Below are 18,195 nucleotides of genomic sequence, written 5' to 3'. Positions count from 1 at the left end.
ATCAGAGATGCCATGACTGTATGTACCAAGATGGCACACAGTGTTGTCCAAACAACTTAATAACCAATCTTAGATATAGTGGAAGTTGCTGCAGGTGATCAGAACTGGAAAAAGGCAGTTTACACATACACAAGGCTATTATCCATTCAGTCTCGAAGCTGAGGAACACCCCCCTCCCCGACCTATCACATATTTTGGATTCTACAGGCCCACACAGGCCTCTGAAGTCAAGACCAGTCACAGGTGAAAGCTGTGATAAAATTAAAACAAATCCAATAAATGCATTGTTCCAGCTTCTAGCCACACAAATCTTGCCAGAGGATGACTCATATTTCCTCTGTATAACTCTTGCCATTTCAACCAGTTGCTACAACATTTTACGTACTACGTTTCCTTGGGTTGGAGCATACTGTAGGACACACATTTTGAAATATATAATCTGATTTGCCACTGTGAATAGAACAACAGTACTCAGGCATGTTCCAGTAGGGACAGAAAACTTTTTCCCAGGACAGAAATATCTATACTGACAATTCACAGGGTAACTGGAAAGGATTCAGATTTTTTCATATCATTATTTGGGTATTTGTTACCTGTATTCCTTCCACTTCTCAAAGATGGCTACTTCCATATCTTCAGTCTGGTTAGGCACAAACCTGAACTCTGACACTATGTCTGGGATGTGCTCAGCTGGGTCGTAGTCACCAAGTTCAGCTGCAAAGAGAAATATTTCAAGCAGAATTCCAGAAAGGGAAGCGTTTTCTAATTACCTGATTGGAACGGGGCAGAATCCAAAGTGCCTAAATAGATGCATTATTTTAGTTCAAGTGTTCTAGATGCTGAATTTTTTTAAGCTTTTATTTTTATTAAATTAATCCCATCCCAGTTAAACTGTTACTTTCAGCCAGAAAACCACAAGGAGAATATTCAGGACAGCTCTATTGTGGCCCATTTCTGAAAGCACTGCATACTGATTTGTTTTTTTGCCAGCTCTTCTTTTGTGAAGACCAGTCATCTTACAAATGCTTGAAAAGATGAGTATTTCCTCTTTAATATTGTTAACAGAATAAATGACACATTTTTTTCTGAATAATTATTTGTTTTCCTATCAAATTCAAATTTCAAATACCTTTATTGGCATAGTATGTTTTCCTATCATCCTATCATCTTTTGCTGGATACCTAACATATATATACCCACATGCCCAGAAATGAAAGCACAAATGAAAAATACTTAAAATGAGTGCATACCAGAAGAGGAGGGAAAGTGCAGGTTGGGGAAATTGATTTTTTTTAAAAAATCATTCAATTTTGGTCACTTAAATATTTTAATACACATCTTGTGTCTTGAATACCAATTTTCTTATTATTAAAATTTCTAAGTAGCATTTTCATGAGCTTTTAAATCTGACACAAAGGAAGTTTCTAAACGTGTAATTTCTTCCCACAGTGCTGCCTGACTGATGAAGAGGATTGCTTTCAAAGCTAGCTTAGGTTTCAGCTGATTTAAACATCTACACAGCTAGACATGAAGTTTGAAGTCTGGAGCACTGCATTTGCTGTTGCCTGTATTTGTAGGAAGAATCTATGACCAAATCAGATTTGCAAGTCAGATGTTAAGGCAAGAGAATTTCCTGAAGCCCCAGTCTGGAGATTGGGATCTCTCCATCTCACCACTACCTGAAAGATGGAAACCCCTACACAATCAGCATCCACTCAATGGCTTGGATCCTATCTAGAATTTCTGCAGGTACAAAGAGGATTCCTCCCTCTCATTGCAGCTCACAATATTCCTTGAAATGCTGTTCCTAGGCAAACAAGGGCCTCTAGAAATAGGTTGAGGGGAAATCAGAGGTCTCCCACACGATAGGGGAATCAGTAAAAATGGACCAATTGTCCCTATGGAAATGCTAAGTAGGATCCAAGCCAATACCTGTGCCTACTTTTATCTTCAGCTGCATCTTATTTTTAATTGCCATATGTAGCAGTGCAGGAAAGTTAAGCAAGTTTATTTCTTTCCCCATGCCTGTCTGCTTCATAATGCATCTGAGTGAGCTCTAACTCACAAAAGCTTACACTGGAATACATTTTGTGAATCTTAGGGTGCCACTAGACTTCAGCTTTATTTTATTGCTACAGACTAACATGGCTACCCATCTGGAACTGCTTTTCCCTAGAGGATCAGATGTACCATTTGGGAAAAAAATCCTGTAACCATAACCTTGAGTATCCCACTGCCTCACCTACCCTATCTAAAGCAGTGATTTGTTTCTTGTACCCTATCTTCAACTCTAGGAATACAGATATAATCTATTTTAAATTTACACATAACATTTTGAAGGAGAAAAAACAACAACAATCCAAGCCCAGGATTGGCTTGGTAGTAGCAAACAAATGAACAGCACGGCAGCTAGAACCTCACAAGGCCAGGGCTCATGAACTTGATTAGCATGTGGAGGAATAAACTTGGAATAGATCTTTAGGGTGCAAAAGAAAAAATAGTAGGCAGGATGACTTCAACTACTGTAATTTACTAGAATCCCTGGAGATTATAGCCCAGAACTCACTGAATAAATCATTTATGTCTTACAGCTTTACTATAGATTGGCAGATGTGTACAGCCTGTGACAGCAAAGACAGCAAAGATACAATTAAGTTATCTTACTTAAATGCTATTGCTTAAACAGCCAAAAGGCCACAAGCAGCATCACACTAATATAATCCCCCAAATTAACCCTTTTTACATTTAATTACTGCCCTCAGAAATTTAGCCACTAATAATGTACTTCTTTTATCTGTGCCAAATAGCAACCATTGAATTAAGCTTTGCAGGTAGAGGTAAAATATATAGATAACAATGAAGTTATCTATATCCATCCTGCATCCATCTTGCCATATGTGCAAAGTCACAAATCTTATCTTTGCTCTGTAAACATGCCCTGTGAACATGTGGATTTCAAGGTAAATGAACATCTCTTGGCAAAACAACAATCCTTCTCTTATTTTAACAGCTGTGAGACCTTTTAATCTTTGTACCCACTATTAACATATTAAGTGAAATCTAGCTCCCAAGCAAGTAGTCACTGGCCACCTGATTGTGAGAATCTTGATAATAATGGCTGATCCTAGCATTTCACATGAGTTTAGCTTTTCTAGAAGTCAACTGAATTACCACTCCAAAAACTCCTGGAAGTTGGTTGGTTTCTATAATGGCCTCCTTAGACACACTTGCCTAGTAACAACTTTGCTTTCTTAGGTGACAGATTACCTATCTGTTTCCCCAGGAATCTGAATGATGATCACCTCAGCACATGCCGCTCTTTTACATAAAGTAAATACTGCTAAGTGTAGCAGCACATGCAATGTGTTGTTAAAGAAACTGCCAACAAAAATAGGTAGAAAAAGCTGCTTGTGCAAGCACAAATCTATAGTCTGTACATTATCTCAAATTTAGGATTTAAAATCTGTAATCAGTTTTTGCAGCTTTATTAAAGAGGCTGGGGGGTGGGGGTACAGCGTTGCCACAAAGACATCACCAGAAAACAAGAAGTGCTCCTTTCAAGCTAACTTTCTCTTTGGTGTTTATTAATTCCAACTTCGCTTGCACCATCTCTTGATACAGTATTTGTCAGTTTCAGAGTAACAGTTGTACTTATAGCTGGATAACATACTGTGGATAACTGGATAACATATTGAGTACCTGACCTCATCTCTAGAGAAGGAGCCTTCATCCTTGGCACAGTAAAATTGCAACATGGACCAATAGAAATAAAGAGATGTTTCACGTGTTAAAGAATTCTTTTTTCAAAAGTCCCTCCATTAAGCCATCCCCCCCCACTTCTTGCTCATGCCACGATCATGTGATGGGAATCGATGGCCAACTGCAACATCCCATCAGAGGTACGCACAATGACTGTGAAACTGTCCATATGGTGCCCCCCAACTGCTGTCTATATAGGCCTCCAGCAGTACACCCACATAATTCCCTTCAACCCACTCACCCTGTAACATGTAACCTGCCAACTGTACAGCTGTTTCAAATGGACATTCCAACCTGTAACAGGAGAAGAAAAAAACAAGGCAATTTAGAAAATAAAAGGATTTTGTTAAGGATTTGGCAGTGGTAGTGATAAATGTTAGTGATATTGCCAGATGATTCCTAAGTGTGTCTAAAAAAGCACCATTCTATATAGTCTAGAGTGATAGGATTTTCAAGACTGTACAAACTGCCATATGCTTACTGAGCCAAGGAAAAGTTTTACAGGTATCTTACTCAAGCACATGACTAATGAGAACCAACTGAAAATGCAGTCTGTGCTGAAGAAACAAGTTAATACATAGTTAATACAAAACAAGTACTAGACAAAAATAATACATCCCTGCCCAAATTGCTTCCCTTTAGCCCTGTAGAAAGCTGAATATTCTCTGAACTGGATAATGAAAATACATTATAACAGCATTCAGCAAACCAAGACGCATCACTGTGGGACATGAATACCGCAGTTGGATCCAAAGCATTTATGAAAGGTGCTGGCTGACATGGATCTTTGCCCCATCTCTCTTCTCCCAGAAACTGGACTCTCTTAAAAGCTGACAACCAGAGTCATAGGACCTATACAGATAAAAAGCCACAGGGCCTGGCAGGACAGAGAACTGCACTGGTGAAAAGGAGCTCGGCAAGACAGTCACCACCCTGCTCTTGCATCAAAGGAAGCACCACTAGTGGAAAAGAAACCCTGAGATCTGTTCTCCCTTCCTCACGAAGGCACCATGGGATGCATGGCTTTTTGTCCCTGAGGGTCCCACAACTTTCAGTATCCATTTTTGAGTAGTCTGTGAGGTTTCAAAAGGAACAGAAGGAAATATCTATGTCTATGATTGCTCTTATGTTTCACTGTCTGAGCAAACCACACATATTTATTTATTCACCAACTATTAAAAATGCTCACTTCCACAAAGCTGAATGAGTAGTTATGAATAACTTTAGTCTTTTGGTGATCAATAATTGTCCTATCTATGTTATAGTATTTGCAGCACACTTTTGATGGAAACAAGCCATACACTAAGCAGAATCATCAGCAGTACTTACTTGCCATTCAGAATGTCTTGTCTTAGCTGAAGGACAAATAAATACCTGTTACAGAAAGGAAAAGAACAAAGCCATCAGTTCACATGACCAGCCGTAAAGCTAGGCAGCAGTTTTGAATATGAACTTTAAAATATTAACCTGAGCTATCTAGAACAATCAGCTGCTGCACTTCGGTCTCTCACTTTCGGGCATGGAAATAAGGAACAACGCATTCCATAACAAGAGGATGAAATTCATCTTGTAGCTTGTCTTAAGAGCCCATGATACATTTTAAAAAGGATAGATTTCCGAAACAGTCAGAAAGCAATAACACCAAATCTGCCAAATTTCCTCAAAAATGGTTTCATGAACTGATGATTATTAATATAATGCAAAGTTAGAAGCTGATGAACAGTGTGAGAGCATTACCGGTTCCAGACCAGAACTCTCATACCAAAGAATCATAATGTTATTGAAAACCCAGAAAACAACGTTCACTGGCCTGCTAGAATGGGACACTTGGGGGAAGTGACCATTTACAGATCATCTTGCTCTGTAACACACTCCCTGGTGTGCTACCTGGCCGTTTTTGTCTTTAAGGACAGTACATGATGACTGGAAGTTTTGTTTATTTCTCCTTTCCCTAGATTTAACAGTCACTGGCTATTCATCTAACATTTCACGCTTTGAAAAAAAAGGGGAGAATGTAATGCTTTTCTTGACATGCTAAACATGCTAAAACAATGTGGGCTAGGGAGTTTATTTGATCTGGACAAAATGGGCATTTGTGTTCTTCTGCAATAATTTTATTGTTATCTCCCTTGCATTTCAGCTAAAACTAAGGCATTACACTTTGCCAATAATAAAGCTTGTCTAAATTTATGGATTTCTAACCAGCAGAAATTGTCTGGCAAGAAAAAAGTTCTGTTAAAGAGTATCTGGAAGAAGTGAACATTTACAATTTGCATCCTTAAACACTAGACCAATCCTCATTTAAGATCTTGTTTTGTAATTGTTTACAGCTTGCTTTCCGAATACTATTCCTTGCAGCTTTCAATCGCTCTATTGGCAGGGAAAATCTTTTGTCTAACCTTCTAGTCCAGGTAGACACAGAGATATCTGAGATTAACAACTGAAACACATCAGGTGTTGATGGCTCAAAGAGGGAGTACCAAAATTTAATGACAGATTGATATATAATAGATGTTAGGTTTGGGAGACCAAGTTCTAACCATAGAGTGGAGGAGTTTTGTTTATTTATAAATGAAACACTGATAGTGGTGACACACTGAAAAGCTTGTTAGATACAGCATTATTAACACAAGTTTTGCAATCCCTGAATAAATTGGAAGCTTTATATGCTATTTCTCCACAGACCTTTTCAAGGCAGCACACAAAGCAGAATAATACAAAGTATACAAACTAATACTAGACACAAGCTTGGAACCGGTGCAACTTTTCCATGAATGGAAAGATTTCAGCACATGGAGAGAAAATTCTTCCCCACAGCAGCAAAAAATGCTGTTCCTGAGGGTCTTCTATCCCCTAAGAGTATCACGAGGGGCATTTCAGGCTACAGTGGGAAGACAGAGGTGATAAAGCCGCATCAAGAGGAGAAATCCTTCCATCCTTGGTAATGCTATGCTGGCTGATCCAAACCACACAATACACTGCAACACAATGTAATAAAATCACAAGAACAGAATACAATGAATAATAGTTATTTATTATTATGCCAATTTATTATTCTGCTATCTGCCAGAGTTTATAGCAGATTTTTTGGTCTCCTTTCTGTGTCATTACGTGGAAAGATATGCACTCTATGTACCTTGTGAGTTCTTCACGCAAGTTGTTTGGCTCAGAGGAATAAAACTTTACACGAAGGTGGAGACAGTATGGTGGACCAACTACAAAAGAGAATGTATTTAGGTTATGGACAGCAAAGAAATCATTCTGCAGATTCTTTCATTAGTAGTTAAACTCACAGCTTTACAACAATTGACCTAAAAAAAAATGTCTTGGATCCTACGACATTGTTTCCCTTTTGCTTGTCTCCAGCCACTGCAGAGGCTTTCCTCCGCTGCAGAACTTGCTGCAGACAAAAATATTTTTATAAATTAAGAAGCCAACTCAAGAGTCACACCACATTAAGTTGATTTGTCTGTGCAAGAACAGATAACTCCAGGTTAATCCGAATATCGCAAGACACTATCCAAGAATGAAAAAATCAATTTATCTTGGCTGTGCACCCAGTCAAATCCTAGGAAATTGTTCCTGAACCTTCATAATCTTAGAAGTATCTGCTACGAGTATCTTGTATCAGCACAAACTATTGAATTCCGAGTCAAATCTGGAGACAAGGTTACTTAAGGGAGTCAAGCATTTTTTTTAGCTCCTACCCAAGAAAACTCAACTAAGGACAGATGAATGGTTCTTTCAAATTATACAAATCCAGGTCAAGTTTGAGAGCCAGGTCTTCTCCTGAGGTATTATTGTAATAAGCATAACTGGCTAAGCGAGGGAGCCTGTTCCCAACACAAACTTTCTCCATCCACTGAAATCTATGACCCCATTCTTAAATCAAATCTACGTGTCCCCAAACCAAATTTTACAATTTGGCTAATAACGTGCCACCACTTTGGGAAAGTGGAAGTAATACTTATGACAATGCATAAACAAGTGGAATACTCATTCAAGCAGGACACAGCTTCATTCACACTTATCACTGCCTTCCTCCTTCAGGAAAATCAGGGCTCAGAGCAACATCCTGTTTTGGTAGACTTCCCACCTCATTCTCCTCCAATGGCAGACACTGTCCACAGGGAGGCCATGATGGTACTTATGCTCAGTCTCAACTCCCAGTGAGACATTTGTTATGCCGGATCTTCTAATTTCTGCCTCATTTTGCATTTTATTACTAGGACAGATCCTTTGTCAGATGTGTTAATCCCAACAATGAAAGCCAAGAGAATTCTGAAAAAGGCTGGTGATGCAAAGAGTGTTATAGAATGCAATCCTCTCAATATTCTCTTTAGTCAAATGGCCACAGGAAGATAAAATATATGGCAATTTGAAGGGTGCTTCAGAACCTTTTGTGGTTGTGCCTCAAACAAATCTTTTCCTCCAGAATTAATCAGCCTTCAGTGTGTTAATGCAGAAAGCAATTATGTAACACATGTCAAAAGGAATCATGTCACCACTAGTCAGCTGCCAAGTTTCTGGCATTACAACATTCTTCTTTGAACACTGCCAAAGTAGATTCTGGAGATATAAATACTTTTAAAATAGGAACACATTTAGGTGAAAAGAAGAAGGTACGCAAGAAAACAAAGGCAGGGGCACTTACTTTTAACTTGTTTTTTAATACTCTTGGTATTGTCCAACCAATGCTGAAAGAAGGAGAATCCACAGAATAAAAACAATGTTTTAAACAAAGTGTTTTATAACAGAAAACGGTTAAAGTTAGTTATTAAGAAAACTACAAAAAAGGGAATGAACAAAAATCTTTTCCACTTAAAGCATTCACAGTGTAAACCATATTATCCCAAAGCCTTCAAATCTACACATACATTAAAAACATGCCAAAATTAAAAACACACCCTACACTTAGAATTACAGAACCACATTACATCTCTCTCTCTCTCTCTCTCTCTCTTTTTTTTGCCTTTGTCACAGCTGACTTACGGTGACCCCTGGGGGGGGGGGTTCAAGACAAGAGATGTTCAGAGGTGGATTTGCCATTGCTGCCTCCGCGTCACAACCCTGGTATTTCTTGGAAGTCTCCCATCCATGACCATGCTTAGCTTCTGAGATCTGACGAGGTCAGGTTAGCCTGGGCTATCTAGGTCTGGGTGGTATTACATTAACACCTACCTACTGCTCACTTCCAAAAGGACGGATAGGTACAAAGAGGCACATGAAGTAATTCCAATACCTCTAAGCCAATTTTTATACACTGTATACAAAAGGCATAATTACACATTACAGTTGGCCTGATTTCAGCTACACACACACACATATATACATACACACACACACACACACGTAGCTGATTTCAGCTGCATACATATACATACACACACACACACACATATATATATATACACACTCATATGTGTGTGTGTTAAGTGCCGTCAAGTTGCTTCCGACTCATGGCGACCCTATGAATGAAAGTCCTCCAAAATGTCCTATCTTTGACAGCCTTGCTCAGATCTTGCAAATTGAAGGCTGTGGCTTTCTTTATTAAGTCAATCCATCTCTTGTTGGGTCTTCCTCTTTTCCTGCTGCCCTCAACTTTTCCTAGCATGACTGTCTTTCCCAGTGACTCTTGTTTTCTCATGATGTGACCAAAATACGATAGCCTCAGTTTAGTCATTTTGGCTTCTAGGGTCAGTCCAGGCTTGATTTGATCTATAACCCACTGATTTGTTTTTTTGGCAGTCCACGAAATCCGTAACACTCTCCTCCAACACCACATTTCAAAGGAATCTATTTTCTTCCTATCAGCTTTCTTCACTGTCCAGCTTTCACACCCATACACAATAATAGGGAATACGACGGCATGAATTAATCTAGTCTTGGTGGCCAGTGACACATCCTTACACTTCAAAATATTTTCTAGCTCATTCATGGCTGCCCTTCCCATTCTCAATCACGTTCTGATTTCTTGGCTGCAGTCTCCCTTTTGGTTGATGGAGGAGCCAAGGAATAAAAAGTCTTGAACAATTTCCATTTCCTCATTGTCAACGTTAAAGTTGTGTAATTCTCCGGTAGTCATTACTTTTGTTTTCTTGATGTTCAGCTGTAGTCCTGCTTTGGCACTTTCTCTTTTAACTTTCAGCAGTACTCGATTCAAATCTTCACTATTTTCTGCCAATAATGTAGTGTCATCAGCATATTTCAAATTATTAATGTTCCTCCCTCCAATTTTCACTCCACCTTCATCTAAATCTAATCCAGCTTTCCTAATTATATGTTCTGCATATAGATTGAAGAGATAGGGAGATAAAATACATCGTCTGACACCTTTGCCAATTGGAAACCATTCCGTTTCTCCATATTCTGTACTAACTGTGGCCTCTTGTCCAGAGTACAGGTTGCGCATCAAAACGATCAGATGTAGTGGCATACCCATTTCCTTTAAAACCAGCCATAGCTTTTCATGATCCACACAGTGTGTATATATATACACACACACACATATTTTAAAAAACTGTTAAGAGGTTAAGACTAGATTTTGTGGTTGCAAATAATTTGGAAACATGGTCATTAAAATACAAAACCCTGAAGGCTGAAAAATGACTCTGGCTCCTGAAGCCAAGGTCAATGCCTGAGCACATGTATGCTCATATTAATCATTTTCATTTCATGTACTTGGCTTTTACTCATACACAGAAAATGTACGTTGTCAGAATTATGCTTTAAAGCTTGTAATGCAGAGCTGACACCCATGGCCTCCTACCCCCTTTATAATTGCATGGCAAGACTACCTTCAGCTCTCCAATGGGATTCATTGCACTCCCCATTCCATAGTGTAGTACGCTGGCAGACATTTGATCGTAGTGGGAATTGTCAGACCTCAAGTTAATGTAAGTTGACATTACATCTCTCTCTTTTTTTTCCCGTCACAGCTGACTTACGGTGACCCCTGGGGGGGTTTCAAGGCAAGAGATATTCAGAGGTGGATTTGCCATTGCGGCCTCCGCCTCACAACCCTGGTATTTCTTGGAAGTCTCCCATCCATGACCATGCTTAGCTTCTGAGATCTGACGAGATCAGGTTAGCCTGGGCTATCTAGGTCTGGGTGGTATTACATTAACATCTACCTACTGCTCACTTCCAAAAGGACGGATAGGTACAAAGAGGCACATGAAGTAATGCAATACCTCTGGGCAAATTTTTATACACTGTATACACATAATTACACACTACAGTTGGCCTGATTTCAGCTACATCACATCATGATGTCATTAAGAACACAAGAACCTTCTGCTGAACCAAACCAGTTCTCCATCTAGTCCAGCACTTAGAGGGGCTACATTTTGTTACTGCATAAAAGTAAGGATACACATCGAGAAGGTGATAAGTTTTAAGATTATTTTCCTCCCAAAAAAAGTGCAACAAAACAGGGAGACAGGTGGTATAAAAATCATATTTTATCAAGAATTTCAATCACAAAAGCATATTAAACAAAACAGCAGTTTTAATATCATAGCTTTGTTTGCACAGAAAAACAGATGAATAATGTGCATTACTGAATTGGAAAGGAGAAAAAATTCTATACATAAAGGAACATTGATGCAATACTATCAGCGTATAGCAACCTCTATCAATGTAGTTACCAAAGCTGAATAACACCAACCTTCCTACTGTATCACAGTGGTCATTTAATTGTCTCCAGGTATCTCTTTATCATGTCCAGCGATATGTCTGATCGTAAACAAGAATGAAAGACAAGGCACACTGGGCATCACATATGGTCTGCAGACGATCACAGCATCACTACAATGCTGACTAGGGCTGCTAACTTCCAGCAACACTGTGATAATACTTGCCTTTAAAAAATCAAAAACAAACTAAAAGCTACAGACTAGCAATGGAACCCATTACCAGGGATCAGTAAAGACAGTAAACTTTAAAATCTTTAAAAGCAAGTTGTTCATTGTTAAGAAGCTGATCCAATAGAATCTCAGAATCACCTTGCAAAATTGTTTATTAGTCAACAATACACAAAGTCCTGGGGATAAAGGTTACCCATTCTGGCACCAAGTGTAAGCAACCTGGATAGCCCAGGCTAGCCTGATCTTGTCAGACATCAGAAGCTAAGCAGGCTTGACCCTGGCAAGTATTTGGATGGGAGACCTCCAAGGAATTCCAGGGTCATGACATGGAGGCAGGCAATGGCAAACCACCTCTGATCATTTCTTGCCTTCAAAATCCCAAGTTCCTGGGGTTGCCATGAGTAAGCTGCAACTTGACGGCACACAATTCTTATTATTAGGCATTCCATAAACAAGGCACTGTAACAGAAATGGTCCTGCTCCTTAGTAGCCACCCACCTCATTTCTTAGGGCAGAAGCACATGGAGAAGAGCCTCAGAAGGCTCTCTCAAGACTTAGGCAAGCACATACAGGAGCAGGAGGTTTTTTAGGTACCAAACATATTTCCTTTAGGATTTAAAGGTTAAAAACCAGCACTAGGCAACCAGTGCCATTTGTTAAGTACAGGCAATGGTATACTTGCCTGCAATCAGTATCTGCTAGTAGCTTCACTACCAACAGGAGTACTACATGTGGCCTTTGCTAAATCAACAAATTCCATCGATAGAGATCGATTATGGGAGAAACTAACAAAAACTAACATAGACAAAAGACTACTGCTTCTCCTAAGAGAGCTTCATTCGGACACATATGCAAAAATTAGAGTGGGCACCTTGGGCTCACTAACAAATGAAATCTCAACAGGAAAGGGAGTAAAACAGGGGTGTGTTTTAGCACCCCTTCTCTTCAATCTGTATATAAATGACACAGTGCCGAAGCTAATGGATCCAACTTTTGTCACCCCGTCTGTTGGCCAACAAAAATTATCAATACTGCTGTATGCAGACTATATGGTTTTAATATCTCTAACTAGAGTTGGCCTGAAAAGGCTTCTTAACAGCCTGGGGGGGGGGGGTACTGCAAAGAAGAAAAACTTTCAATTAACTATGCAAAAACTAAAGTAATGGTTTTTAGAAAAAGATCAAGACAGTTTCCCTGGTGTATACAAGGCATCTGAATTGAGCATTGTAAAACCTTTAAATACTTGGGCATAACCTTTAGCAAAACCTTGAATTGGAATGCCCACCTCTCAATCACTAAGTCCTCAGCCTTAAAGACTATAGAAGCTATCATGAGATTTTATTATACCGGGGAGGATTTCTTATAGATCCGGCACTTAAACTTTACACCAGCAAAGTCATCCCTCACCTAATGTATTGTGTAAAAGTTTGGCGGTGGAAAGAACAAATCTTATTCAACCTGGAAACTACTAAAAATATGTTCCTACGCTGCATTTTGGCATTGCCAAAAGAACACCTGCAACCTTGATGAGGGCAGAACTTCGTATTCCTTTGATTAAAGCCCGAGCTGAGTTCATCATCTTAAAGACACTGAAAAAGTATAACTTAAATAATATCAACTTACTCAGTAAACGTAGTTTTCAGTTATTGCAAAACAAGGTTACGGAGCGTTCAGATTTGTTTGAAATTATTACTTCCCACTTTACCATCCCAGATGACATGCTCCAGCCCACAGGAAATAATTTAGACCTACGGGAATGGATTTACAAGGAAGATGCTCTAATTGATAGCCATCTACCGGTAATTGCCCAAACAAAATCAGCCCTGTGGTATAAAATGATAAAAAAGATCATCTCAGATCTTCTTATCTGGTAGATATAACAACTTATAGAGCAGCTCTCACATCACTGCGATTTCAAACTATGCCCACTGAGCCGGTCGTTTAAAAAAAACCCCATGGGCTCAACGTATCTATGTGGCAGCTCATGGAAGATCTACTCCATTACCTCCTGGCCTGCCTTCTCTCTACATCAAGCCTCGGAATAAGTTCCTGGCAAATATTCTTTCCACTTTTTATTTAATGCTGATAAACTAATTTTCTTGCTTTCCGATACTGACCCTTTAGTTTCCCAGAAAATGGCACTTTATGGCCTGGCGGCCAGGAAAACCAGGACAAAGAAAGCCATCAAATGAGGAAAGGAGCCAAATTGGTACATTTTAATCTTACGACTTTTAATGGTTATATATATATATATTTAAGTTGTTGTAATATTGTGTTGATTGTAAAGGCCTATGGCCATGCACAATAAACTTGACTGACTGACTAGTAGCCACTGATGCATTTGGATCCAATTGGTGAAGTTTACAAACCATCTTCAAAGGCAGCTCTATGTAGAATGCATGACAGTAATCTAACCTGGAATCAACCAGCACATGGATAACTGTGGCGAGATCTCACTTTACAAGAAAAGGTCAATGCTAATGAACTAGTCTGTTGGTTAAAAGCATTATGCTCTACAGATGAAACTAGGACCTTGGTTACTTACCATGAAGGTTCCTTCTACTCTGAGGTCACAAGGGCATCTTGCAACAGAAGAGTTATTCCTCTTTCCGGTGCTAGGGCAGGCAGGAAGTAGTTAATTTTTCCCCTTCCTGTTCCTGGCCAGAATCGCCCTCTAGCTCCAGTTTGAAACTTCCCGAGCTAGGGCTTCTCTTATGTAACAACAGGAAGCTGAGGGAACAAGGGTCGCCGTAGAGAATAAAAAATCATGCAACCACGGTGATGGCAAGAATAACTGAACTGTATGTAGTATCGTTATAACCACTGAACCTTGAATACGCTCAATATAACATTTGAATAACTCAATATAACATATGCAAGACACAGATTAAGTATTGTGTGAATACCAACCAAAAACCTAAGGGGTTAGGTATGTCAGACAACAGTGAGTAACATGTGACCCCAATTACTGCCAGGAGGAGTCCTGCTCACTCCTGCTTGTCGTCGCCAGATCGTCATCCTGAAACGTGCTCCAGCTTTCACCCCAGGGTGGGGCAAGATGCCCTCGTGACCTCAGAGTAGAAGGAACCTTCTCGATAAGTAACCAAGGTCCCATTCTCACTATGAGTCAGAAGGCATCTTGAAACGGCCGGGATGTCCAAGAGCTATGGCATCCAAGGGTGGGAATCGTCTTTCTCTACTGCGTGCTGGAGCACTCTGCAGCCAAACGCTGCATCCTCTGTGGAGTACGTGTTCAGGTGGTAGTGTCGGATGAAGGAGGAGATGGATGACCACGTAGCTGCTTTGAAGATCTCCTTGACTGATGCCATGCTGTGAATGGAGTGTGCTGTGATGCCTGGCGGGACCGGTCAGTTGCTGACCTTGTACGCCTCCTCAATGCACTTGCGAAGGGTCCTACTGATGGCTGTCTTGGAGAGCTTCTTGCCCTTGTTGGGTGCAGTCTGGGAGACGAACAGTGAGTCCACCTTGGTTCTTGTAGGTTATCCGGGCTGTGTAACCGTGGTCTTGGTATTTTCTTTCCTGACGTGTCGCCAGCAGCTGTGGCAGGCATCTTCAGAGGAGTAACACTGAAGGACAGTGTCCCTCAGTGTCAAGTGTGTAGGAAGAGTAATATATAGTCAGAAAGGGGTTGGGTTGAGCTGAATCATTGTCCTGCAAAAAAGTATCAAAGGTAATGTGCTAATCATTGTCCTGTAAGTATCAAGATAATGTGCTAATGAGTGTGTGGTATGTTAATATGGAACCATTGTATCCTGAAGGTTGGCTTGGCTTCCTGTCCTGAAAACCTCCAGACTAACAAAGACTACAGTCAACAATAGCCATGCAGATTAGCTTTGGATTTCACACATTAACAGTTCAGGATGGTGGAGTGAAGAAGTCTTCGATCCCCCGTTTGTTGAGATGGGCCTTGGCTGAGACTTTGTCTGTCCAAACTAGCATGTGTGTGCCCTGGACCACTGACTGGAATGCTGTAAGAGCATTGTAGATGGCCCAGAGTTCCAGGCGGTTGATGTGCAGGGTTCTCTCCTGCTGCGTCCAGGAGCCTTGGGCTAGTTGTTGATTGAGTGTGGCTCCCCAGCACTCCAGACTTGCGTCGGTGAAAATCTGGACGGTGTGGGCATGCTAGTACAGCCAGCCCTTCCAGAGATTGGAGGGGCGAGTCCACCATTGGAGGCTGAGCTTGGTGGATGTCGGTAGTGTAAGCCGAGTTTTTCTCTTCTGTAGGATGTGTTGTTGGTGGGGCATGGGGAACCACTGGAGGGAACAAGCATGTAGACGAGCCCAGGGCACCAAATCGATGCAGGTGATCATGTGACCCTATAGATGTGCCAAGGCCGACAGTCCCGCTGATCTTGACTTGATCAAGTTGGCTGGGCCAACAGGGAGATCTTTGTGGCCTTGTCACTGTGTAGGAAAAGCACGCTGGCCTTGGTATCTATGATCACTCCCAGGTGTTGGAGGTGCTAGGATGGGGCTATGTTGCTCTTGTCCTAGTTGATCAGGTACCCATGGGTCTCTAATACCTGACGCCTGGTTTTTAGCACTGTTAATTTAATATTGTCTTATGTTTACTATGTTTACTACGTTTTATGTTTCCTAACCTTTTTTTGTGTTCCCCTCCCTTCCTCTTTCCTTGGTCCAAGACTGCGGTCATAGACCTAATAAATTATTATTATTATACCTGGATCACTCTCTTGGTGTGCTTGATGGCCGTGCGTTCCATGGGGGTGCTGACTAGGATGTCGTCCAGGTACAGGTAGACGTATATGCCCTCCTTCCTGAGGAGGGCCACTAGTGTCACCAGCACCTTGGAGAACACTCCAGGAGCTGGTGACAGACTGAAGGGCAGGGCCTTGCCCATCGTAGGCAAATCGGAGATACTAGTGGTGCCTGGCATGGATGTGGATGTGCAGGTATGCCTCTGTCAGATCTATGGACGTCATGAAATCTCCTGGGCAGAAATCTTCCACTAAGGAACAAAGTCTCCATGTGAAAGTGTTTGGCGCGAATGAAGTGGTTGACGTACTTCAAATCCAGGATCGCATGCCAGTCCCTGTTCCTTTTGGAAATGGTGAAAAAGATAGAATAAATCCCGGAGGATCTCTTTTCCTGTGGGACCGGCTCAATAACTTGTATCCTCAGCAGGTGCAGGATGGCAGAGGTAGTCCTTGCATGCTTTTCTTGGTTGCTGGGTCGCTGGGAGGGAATGAGGCAGTCTGGGGGGGGGGGTGATTTTTGGCGGAACTTGTTCTGGTAGCCTGACTGAATTATCTGTTGTACCCAGAGGTCGGGGTCAGCCAGTTCCCATTGTTGCCTGAAGAACTGTAATCTTCCCCCACACTGGCACTGACCCAGCGTCACTGTCTCTTCTGCTTGGAGAAGCGACCGGACTTGTCGTGACCTTGGATCTAGGAGTTGCTGGTAAATCTATTGCCTTCTCTAGGAGTGCCCCTTCTGGTGGGCCACAGCTGCCGGCGGGCATCTGGGAGTGGTGGAAACAAAAGGAGGGGTAGGAGGTCGATGAGCTCCCCCTGCTGTCCCTTTTGAGGCTTCAGGGCATGGCCTTCTTCTTGTCCCTCATCTCGACCAGGATGTCATCCAGCTTGTCTCCAAAGAGGCGCCCCCCCCGGCATGGGTAGGCCAGGAGCATGGCTTTGGAAGAGAAATCTACTGGCCAAGCCCTCAGCCAGAGTGCTCTCCTGGCGACCGTGTTGGCCGCCGCCGCCTTGGCGCTTAGGGACATGCAGTCCAGGGTGGTGTCTGCCAGTAAGGCCACAGCTTTCTGGATCATGTTGATGCCCTCCATGGCCTTGCGATGGTCAGGGGGAATGAGGGTGGCCAGCTTCCTAGACCAGACGACTGCTGCCCTGGTGATGAGCAAGGCGGTGGCCAATGCCTGGATAGAAGTTGTAAGGATCTCATGAGCCTTTCTGGAGGCCATGTCTGCTCATCTGTCCCGTGGGTCCTTGAGGGAGCCCATGCTGTCCTCTGCGAGCAGGCCTGAGGACTGGAGCGCGGCTATCGGTGTGTCCACTGGGGGGGGGGTGTCCTCAGCATCTCCATGGCATGTGGAGCAAAGGAATACATTCTCCTAATGCTGTGTGGGAACTGCCTTAGCTTGGCCAGCATCTAGAAATACTCCGGGAATGGGGTCACCTTATTTGAGGACTGGGTCCTGGGGAAGAACTCCTGGGGCCCTTTGGGTCTGGAATTGTCCTTGGCCCCCTCCCCTGGCTCTACACTCAGTGAGGTCGAGAGCCATAATGGCCTTGGCCAGGAGGTTCTGGTACTCCTCTCCTGGAAAGAGCCTGGGCTGCTACTTTGGTGTGGCATGAAAGTCCTCCTCTTCAGAGGATAATTTCCCCTACTTCCTTTCGTCATTCTCTGAGGATCTAGAGGAGGCTGGAGAGGCTTCCCTGTAGCTGGATCCGTGCTGAGGCCATGGCTTCTTTGCTGCCCTGGTGGGCCATGGGCATGAGGGATCTCTGGGGCTTTTGCTCCTGCTTTCCCTGGGGCAGCTGTGAGCTTCAGGGGAAGAGTCCCGCTG

General features: G+C 42.0%; 1 protein-coding gene across 1 annotated transcript in view; it reads right to left on the bottom strand.

Annotated features, from left to right (window-relative positions):
- The window catches only part of EPB41L5 (erythrocyte membrane protein band 4.1 like 5), a 92,430-nt gene that overhangs the window by 44,862 nt on the left and 29,373 nt on the right, over positions 1-18,195 (bottom strand). The window contains exons 3-7 of the mRNA XM_056861511.1: positions 8,414-8,456; positions 6,896-6,974; positions 5,089-5,133; positions 4,001-4,053; positions 594-714 (exon numbers count right to left, since the gene is read on the bottom strand). Coding sequence (XP_056717489.1) covers positions 594-714; positions 4,001-4,053; positions 5,089-5,133; positions 6,896-6,974; positions 8,414-8,456 — 341 coding nt within the window. The remainder of the gene's footprint in view (positions 1-593; positions 715-4,000; positions 4,054-5,088; positions 5,134-6,895; positions 6,975-8,413; positions 8,457-18,195) is intronic.

Source organism: Euleptes europaea, chromosome 15, assembly GCF_029931775.1.
Source record: "Euleptes europaea isolate rEulEur1 chromosome 15, rEulEur1.hap1, whole genome shotgun sequence".
In the NCBI taxonomy this organism is placed as follows: domain Eukaryota; kingdom Metazoa; phylum Chordata; class Lepidosauria; order Squamata; family Sphaerodactylidae; genus Euleptes; species Euleptes europaea.
The sequence above is the reverse complement of the archived record's forward strand: the minus strand, read 5'-3'. Positions and strand labels throughout refer to the sequence as shown.